Below are 8934 nucleotides of genomic sequence, written 5' to 3'. Positions count from 1 at the left end.
GCAGTATTGTTGTTATTTGTAGCATTTGCAGCATTTGCAGCACTTGTAGTCGGTCGAGGTTCCTCGTCGTTCGCCATACTGCGGGTTTTTACTCCGTCCCTCGTCGCCACTTTGTTATATCTTCCCGATATATTGAATGAAACACGACCACTCTGTTTGGTTGTTCGTACGCGAGAGAGCGTGCCGCCAAAATCCTCTTTGTATTTTCTTCTTCCTTCACTTCCATATCTGCCGCCGCGCGTCAACTGTCACAGCGGTTTACACATCGTGGTTGGATACGCACGGTGTGTACGAGGTGTATATAACACACATAATGACTGGCACCTCACTCCGATACAATGTATAAATTGCAACTTCATATCGATAACCTTTAATTGGCACAAAAACACATCCCAAAACCAAATGTACGAAACCTATTGAGTATAAATAAAACCAATTCCGAATGTGGAAGTCAGATTCGTTCGGACTGTCAAGACAGGACGTTACGCTGCCCAAAAATTTCGCCTTCCAACTTTTTTCAAGAGTTTAGTTGTGTCCCCCTTCCCAAGACAAGGCTTCTAAACTCCAACGTTTCCAGTAAGGGAAATCCTTTCCGGGTTTCTATGATCGCCTGGACGATCAAGTGTTGAAAAGTCCGCTTCGAACAAAGTATTATTCTTCCTCGATACATGTCAGCGAAACACTGACCTACCGCGACGTTGATCGATGTACCGTATGTACGATCATCACATTACATGGCGACCCTAGCAATCTCCGAACTTACTACACGGATTACCGAGCGTGAACTGTACAATGATAATAACAATCTTTTAAGAATCAGGATATTTTTTCACTTTTTTTAATTGGTAATCGTTTTCCACCTAGGCCTTACTGTAATCGAATTGCCTTACGGGGTTAAAGTTGATACCATTTCAGCATTTTTATTGGATGAAAGCGTGATTGCACTTGACCATATGCATAGGCATACGAAAAAAAGAAAAATAATTCAAATTTCATGTGAATTTATGAAATACACATTTTTTTAGCCTGATGTGGAGAAAGACATCTTCTTCTTCTTCTTTTTGACTCAACAACCGTTGTCGTTCAAGGCCTGCCTGTACCCACTTGTGGGATTGGCTTTCAGTGACTTTTTTTTATTACCCCCTATAGCAGAATGACATCAATTGTTTGTATTCTGAATGCAAGTAATTCTATCAAGTTATCAACTCCCTCGACTCAATAATACACCGTCATGGGTTCAAGCCGTTTCACACTTTGAAAAACTAAAAAAATCATATTTGCCAATGTCGATTCAGCCACAGACCCAACACCCGTCTGTGCACTATTTCAGTATTATCGCAAACCTAAATTGTCCAGCTCCTACTGGAGGGCGGAAGGGAGTACTTTGGTAACCAATGCGTTGGATCGTAGATTTATATATTGGTCAGATATGCTACACTGCATGCAAGCACGCAAAAGTTGAGCAAGAATTCGGAATACTGTGCATGTTATTGAAGAAATTATAACAAAAAGTCAAAACTTTACGACGAGTTTTCAATTCCGGACACCACATCCAGTTAAGAAAGAGGATGTTTAGATTATAAAATTGGTTATTCAACTGCATAATGAAAGCAGGATTCCAGAATTGATTTAGGAAGAAGGGAATATAAATGAGCGGAAAAAACAATAACAAATTGTATAAAATACATCAGTCAGATACAGTATGTGAACATTTGTGTCACCGCCTGAGTCTGCAATTTCGATCTGTTGGCAGAACAAGCCAGTATAGCAAGACAAGATAAGTGAGCATGGTTGCATTGTGTCTATGACAACACAAAATATCCATCAATCGCAGCAAACATTCCATGTGAAATTTGCTTACAAACCTCAAATAAAAATAAAATCAAGAAGCTTAGCTTACAAAATCCCATTTGCTAAAGATATGTTTCAAGATGGAGAACGTACTACAAGAAAATGTTTTGTGTGTGCAAAATGATAAACAGGATTTTGTAGTGTCTGCCACTGTTTATAAAGCACGTCATTTGCGAAAACTCAATTGTGATACATTCGTTATGGTATCCTGTAATGGAAAATATAAACGAACAAGGATTGCATATCGTACGGATAATCCTTATTTCAATGAGGTAATTACTGCTCCTTGCCTTTTATTTACTGAACTAGTTGTTCTGGTAAGAAGAAGTAGCAGATAAAATAATGAATACTTAATTCGCTATGAAGTATTTCAGTTTTTCATTGCACTGCTCTGGACGAAAACTTCGTAGGAAAGGAATCGTGTTTTCATTGTATCGGCCTTCGATTTGCACGACCATGCATTCATGCATCGGGGAATTCCATGTAGATCTTAACACCGTGTGGGAACAAGAGAGTAAGTACTAGGCAGTACAATTTAGACGATTTATTTATAAATACTTGTTACAGATCATGCATTTATAAAGAAATGGGCAATGTTCGAACCGATTGGTAGAGCCTCGTCGAACGAACTGCACTGTGGTTATCTTCTGATAGATTTAATGATAACTTCTTCGAAAGAGATGTCATTTCCCATTTCATTGGATAATGCGTTAGACTACGACATTATTGAGAGGTATGAAGTGTTTTAGAAAGGAGTTTGAATTAAATTTGTGTTAATTTTTAAAGCTCTTACACAGAAATAAGCTACTTCCTACGTACGATGCAAACGACGAAGTTCAAAAAGTACGATTTTGCTTCAGTGTTTTTGAAGGAGAGTTTGTTAATAGCGCAGAATATGCTGTCCGTATTTCGTACGCAGGGTTGAAGGTAAGTATCACTAATAGCCCTTTTCACGTGGTCATAAAACATGATATTAATTCAACAGGTACGAACAAGAACCAGTTCTTTTGGAAGAAACTGTCGTTGGAATGAAAAGTTATCCTTTGTTGGTACGTATCCTACGACCAATCAAATAATTGGAATTGATCTACTCACAACTAATTGCTGTACTAGTATTGTAAAATCAGCAAAAGATATTCATTTCTCTTCTTTATCGAAACATACCAACGACACATGTAAGTTACATGTATTACGTAGATAAGCAAATTATTTGATTTGCGATTATTGTTTGTAGATAATTTGCCCACGTTTGGACCAGCTTGGATGTATTTGTACAGCGGTACTCAGGAATCACAATATGTTGGCAAACTTTTAGTATCTTTCAATACGGAGGTTTTGTCATTCCAATCGGTACCGGCACACAAAACACATACCAATCGAATCTATGAGCCACTTGTCACGTCCAACTACTGGGAAGAGCAAGTTTTTGTAATTAAGCTCTGCATGATACAGATGCAGCTCTTCGCCGAGCTGTCCACGCGTCAACTATTGGTATATCTTAGCTGTGCTGATATTCGCTCCAAAGTCATAATTCTTAACATAGACAAACAAAAACTAACACAATGTCATCGATCTGTGCATTGTGGTGAGGTTATTATAACACTGAAGACACAAGCACCCGACTATAGGCATAAATATTTTGTACAAGCGACCATCAGTAATTTACATGGTGACATAAAGGATTTCTCGAATCTGTTCAAAAGAGCAATAATCGGGCAAGGTGAAAACAAATTTGATTTGAAAAATCGCAATATTTTTATCCATTTGCTGGCACAGTTGGAATTGGATTTTATACATGCTTATGAAACAATAGCACAAGGCAATTTCAAGCAACATACAAAATTGGATCAACTGCGTAAAAGCTACATCTTGCAACAATTGGTGAGTATGTTCATGCTATATGTATATACACTAAACGAGTTTAAAGTGATATACCTGATAACTAATACTCGTGTTTTCGCCAGATGTTGAAGAAATCAGAGATTACTGCTATTAGATCCCGTTTGAGTTCTTCTACCACCTTTCAAGAAGTTGCATTGCTCATTACGGACGTAGACGCTATTTTAAGCTGTTTATTGGAGTTATCAAATGATGTAAGTACTACTAAATAGCTTTCAAGTAAATGTGACACTTTTCCAGATATTTATTTATTCTGAAAGGATCAAAACCAGTACCCTGACGTCTTGCTACATGTGTATGCGTCAGGTCATTCATCAGTGATTGCAATTGCACGGTTCCACATGGTCCATTACCTTCAGTCAAACGCTTCAGGCGTGCCTGGAATACGATGTGGAAAACGATGCTCAATACTCCTGAGATCAATACACTGCAACCATTCGTGTCCTGATCATTGCGGTTGTATTTATGCTAAGCTGGACTATCAGTTGCAAATAGGAACCGAACGAAGGGAACAGGAACCTCCGAGCGGCTTGATGGTAGTGGAAGATCCCTCATGGGGTATTACTGATGTTCGACAGCAACTACTGAACAATCATATGACAACAACATTTGTTCGCTGCAAAATACACGTGTATCAAGGACGGATTTTTGCGGGAGTAGATGAATCTGAACAGTGTAATGTAAAATTAAGTATACTTTTTGAAGATTACGAAATGGCTCTTACGGTAGGTTTTATATAGTTTGTGTAAACTATTACTGGATTTACTGAATGAGTACTTTCGTTGCAGACACTACCATGCCCGCTTTCATCATTCTGGAATGAAACGATCGATTTTCAGAATGTGCCTTTTGTCAGGTCTACTGTGGCGTATGGCAATAATCAGCGATGTACTGTTATATTTATTTTACAGGACGATAAAAAGCTAACGGTAATTGTGTTGAGTTTTCTGTGGGCATTTGGGTGTTTACTATGTGAATGTTTGTTTGAATTGTTTGATATAATCACGTCGTGTTGGTATCCAAAAAAATGTAAAACAAAATAATTTAAATTTCATTCTAGTCAAAAATAGCAATTGGCTGGTTGGAAACATCAATTAAGCCGTTACAAGCAGAAGAACTAAAGGAAAGAAGCAAAGATCAGCCGCACGAAACCCTCAGGACTACAGAACTTCGAATTTTGAATATGACCATGCAATGGATTCCCCTTTTTCAACGAGGAATAAAGGTGGCAGAAATCCTTGTATCAAGCGAAATAGAGGAGGTTTTTGTCCAACAGTTTACAACTTTTTTTTATATTAATTTTAACAAATCAGTTAACACTAACTATATTAATATTTTAGATTCCTAACTTAGCACAGAAAAGCTGTGAACTGTTGCTAGTACATAGTTTGCCACCAGAGATAGTTCCAACGTTGGTTCCTTTTATAATTCGAGTACGCTTTATTGGTCTACGACAAATGCATAAGCGTTCATATGAAAAGTTGAAAAAAGCTAGAATTTTGATAACAATTGGAGATGGTAACATTATGAGTGGAGTTTCTAAAGCTACTTATGAAAACAGTGCTAACTTTCCGGAAGGATACGAAACATGTTCTGTAGTGAGTAGAACAACAACAAAAAAAATACAAGAAAAATGTAATAACTTTTCGACAATTATTACAGCGGCTTCCAGCGAATCCAAATTATTGGCCTTTGATGACCATCAAGCATTTTTGTTTAACAAAAGAAAAACAGATGAAATTAATCGGCAAATCCATAGTAAATGCATCTGGATTGCTAAATAATTCAATTGTCAAAAGATCTCCTGCTGAAAACACAACTATAATCGAAATAGATCAGGAAGAGAATATAACGAGTATTCCAAAACGTTATGAATTGACTACGTTATATTTATGGTCAAACGTTCGTGATATGATCGATCAACAGGTTAAAGAATTTGTTGAACCTAAAACATCGACGATAGAGCTGAATGCTGATGCTATGAATCACACATGGTGGACAAAATTTTATGATAACCAGCTTTCAAAAAAATACCAAAGAGCTATACTGAAGGTGAAATTTGTAAATTAATATTAGTACATTTTAAAAGTAACATTTCTTCATAATATTTCACAGATATTTCCTACAGAACTGGAGAATGTTTCAGAATTTCACGGATTCAAAGATTGGAGTGGTAGTTACACATTGCATAAAGTAAAAGACGAAAAGAAAGGTGGCATCCTTAAGCAAGAATATGGCGTTGTTAAAAGTCTGATTCAAATTCATTCTGACATTAAAACAATGGATCTTAACAAGCAAAACGAAGCGTAAGGCGCGGCAGTCGTGTATTATATCTGCTTACATTCATTATCAAGTTTTACCACTATTTCAGCGTGGACAAACGAATAATACCGACCACCGTGGAATTAGTAGTTGTGGTGTACGTTGTACAGGCTTTAAATCTTACTTCGCGTGATATTATGTCAGAATCAGATGCCTACATAAAAATATCCTACGGCCACCAATGTGTACGCGATCGTGCATATTACATTCCAAATCAAGCATCCCCCGTGTTTGGGAGACGGTTTGAACTACGCGGCAAATTGCCAAGGTAAGCATGAACAATGATAATTGATAATTGATTGAATAATTGATTAATGATTATGATTTGAACGTTGTTTATAAGCAAACATATATTTATTTGCACCACAGGGATCAAATATTGCATCTATCAGTGTATGACAGAGACTTTGCCTCCAAGGATGACTTAATCGGCAGCACCAGCATAGATATCGAGGATCGTTTCCGCAGCAAACATTTACCCTGTTTTGGATTGCCAAACTATTTTACATCGAAAGGCTGCAACAAGTGGCGCCACCAAATGAAACCATCCGAAATGCTGCTTGATTTGTGTGAACGGTATCGAGTGGAGAAGCCACGAATTGAGGGACACAAGATCATCATTGGAAAGGCAGAATTCAAAGCCGAAGTTCCGACGGCAAATGAGTGCCTAACGGAACAGCTTTGCCTGCTGGCGCTTAATAATTTCAAGCACGTTGTCAATGGGTTTTCCCTAACGCCAGAACACGTGGAAACACGTTCGTTGTATCATCCCAAGCGGGGTGGCATTGAGCAGGGCAAGGTTCAACTATGGATTGAGTTGTACGAACCAAGCCGTCCACATCCGTTACCGATTGACATTACACCACAACTCCCGAAACCTTACGAGCTGCGGCTGATCGTTTGGAACACGGCTGACGTGATGCTAAATGAGCGCAACATTTTCGGCACGGAGATGAGTGACATCTACGTAAAATGGTACGTACCAATTCATCAAGGTCATGTCCGCCTAAGGGACGGGGTCAATGACAGCCAAGTTACCTTTTCTTTCCCTCCGCTTCGTGTCGTTGCAGTTGGCTACAGGAGTTCACGGAAGCTCAGTACACGGACGTTCATTATCGTTCACTAACCGGGGAAGGAAACTTTAACTGGCGCATGGTGTTTCCTTTCCGCTACTCGCCCGCCGATGGGATGGTAGGTAGATTTCATGCTTCGGGTGTTGACCTCCACTGCCCGATCGCTGGCGGTGGGTAGGTGGGGAAGGTTGCCACCAGCAACATTGGAAATGTTTAGGTAACTTTGATAATTAAGATTTTATTACGCTCTCAGTTAGTGCTCCGTCGCAGAAAGGCTTTCTATGAGCAATACGATACCGAGCTCAAGTATCCCCCAGTATTGACCGTGCAGATTTGGGATAATGACTCGTTTTCGGCGGACGATTTTCTCGGAACGGTGGATCTTAACCTCACGCAACTGCCTGTCCCAGCCAGCATGGCTGATGCTTGCACGCTGACTCAAAGCCTATCATTAACAGGATCCGGAAGCGGTACAGGTGGCAATGGTTCTTTGAACCTGTTTGTACGTCGCCGTGTCAGAGGATGGTTCCCGGTGCATGGCAACATAGCCTCCAACATCGATACCAGTGATCAACAACGTCAGTATGACGGTATATCGTTGACGGTGAGTCTTTCCCACGAAGGTGTATCATCAATCGCGTCGAGGGTATGAACTTTTTAATTTAATTATCTACCATTCTTTCCATACTTCTATGGAACCGTTCATGCCAAAATCAGGGTAAAATTGAGCTGGAGCTGGAAATTCTTAGTCAAGAAGATGCTACCCAGAATCCAGTTGGAGTGGGTCGTAAGCCACCGCAGCATCTTCCCGAGCCGCTGTAAGTATAGTTGCAGAATCGGTAGTTAGACCGGGAGTGCCAACATCGAAGAGCATAAAATTCCTTCCGTACACCGTCTTGCCCACGGTTAGAAACAACGTGAAACCGTACAAAACAAACTGCCGCATTTAATACACTGACGACACTGGTAGTCTACAAAAATGTCCTTCTTCGATTACTCAGCCATCGAGCCATTCAGAGTATCTTCAGACAATCATTGAGATTTTTATGGCTTCGATGGGATTCTATTTGTCTCAATTAATAGCAAAGCCAGTTGCTGACCATACACTTCTTTACTTTTTTGAAGAAGAGAGAGAGAGAGAGAGAGAGAGAGAGAGAGAGCGCGCGTGGTTTAGGTGTAGACTGATAAACAAGTTAACTGAAACTTCTTCTTCGCACTGTCTTCGGAATATTTGCACAACAAACAAGAAATTATTTTGGATCTTCATTAATCAATGTAAACATTGTATTTCTCGCGTTTCAACACATGGTTGTAATTAGTTATGCGTTTCGATGTGTTCGATGCTTTGTTACTGTTTCCATCCGCAACGCATCAGCATTATTGTTTGACAAACAACAACTGGTGCTATATTTCCGTCACTTTACGCAGTAGATGTTGAATCTTTTTATCACTTTCTACCTAGGCTAATGTTCATTTTTTTATTATTTATTCCTTCTTTTTCCAGGCGTCCGGAAGTATCTTTTAACTGGTTACAGCAACCAGCAAAAACATTCAACAAGCTGTTGTGGCCGCGTGTACGAAAATCCTTCATTTGGATAGGAATCACACTGTTACTGTGTTTGGTTGTTTATGGGTTGGTGATAAATATGCCTACAGTCTTTATGGTGCGATCGTTAGAACAGCGACAATCCACTGCAAGTTCGTTTTCCGGAGAATCTTAACTTGAGTTCAAATGATGTAATATAATTGATTCATATTTTTCAATAAATTAAAATATAAATTATTTAAA

At 39.1% G+C, this 8934-nt stretch overlaps 1 protein-coding gene across 3 annotated transcripts; it reads left to right on the top strand.

Annotated features, from left to right (window-relative positions):
* Positions 1-1827: 1827 nt before the first annotated feature.
* Positions 1828-8934, top strand: LOC120896997 (myoferlin). Of its 3 annotated transcripts, none has more exons than XM_040301563.1 (19): positions 1828-2123; positions 2226-2365; positions 2419-2584; positions 2649-2778; positions 2837-3026; positions 3086-3732; positions 3816-3944; positions 4011-4475; positions 4539-4679; positions 4811-5011; positions 5091-5348; positions 5413-5802; positions 5866-6056; positions 6122-6340; positions 6442-7047; positions 7143-7263; positions 7399-7749; positions 7863-7963; positions 8650-8934. In XM_040301563.1, exons 1-19 carry the CDS (start codon positions 2065-2067, stop codon positions 8864-8866), a joined length of 4722 nt encoding a protein of 1573 aa, XP_040157497.1. In that variant the 5' UTR covers positions 1828-2064; the 3' UTR covers positions 8867-8934. The 3 variants fall into 3 exon arrangements, with proteins under 3 accessions (XP_040157497.1, XP_040157496.1, XP_040157498.1); XM_040301562.1 differs by having other exon boundaries at positions 2218-2365; XM_040301564.1 differs by lacking the exons at positions 1828-2123; positions 2226-2365; positions 2419-2584; positions 2649-2778 and having other exon boundaries at positions 2846-2900; positions 2965-3026.

Source organism: Anopheles arabiensis, chromosome 2 (assembly GCF_016920715.1).
Source record: "Anopheles arabiensis isolate DONGOLA chromosome 2, AaraD3, whole genome shotgun sequence".
In the NCBI taxonomy this organism is placed as follows: Eukaryota; Metazoa; Arthropoda; class Insecta; order Diptera; family Culicidae; genus Anopheles; species Anopheles arabiensis.
This window is presented reverse-complemented; position numbering and strand designations above follow the sequence as displayed.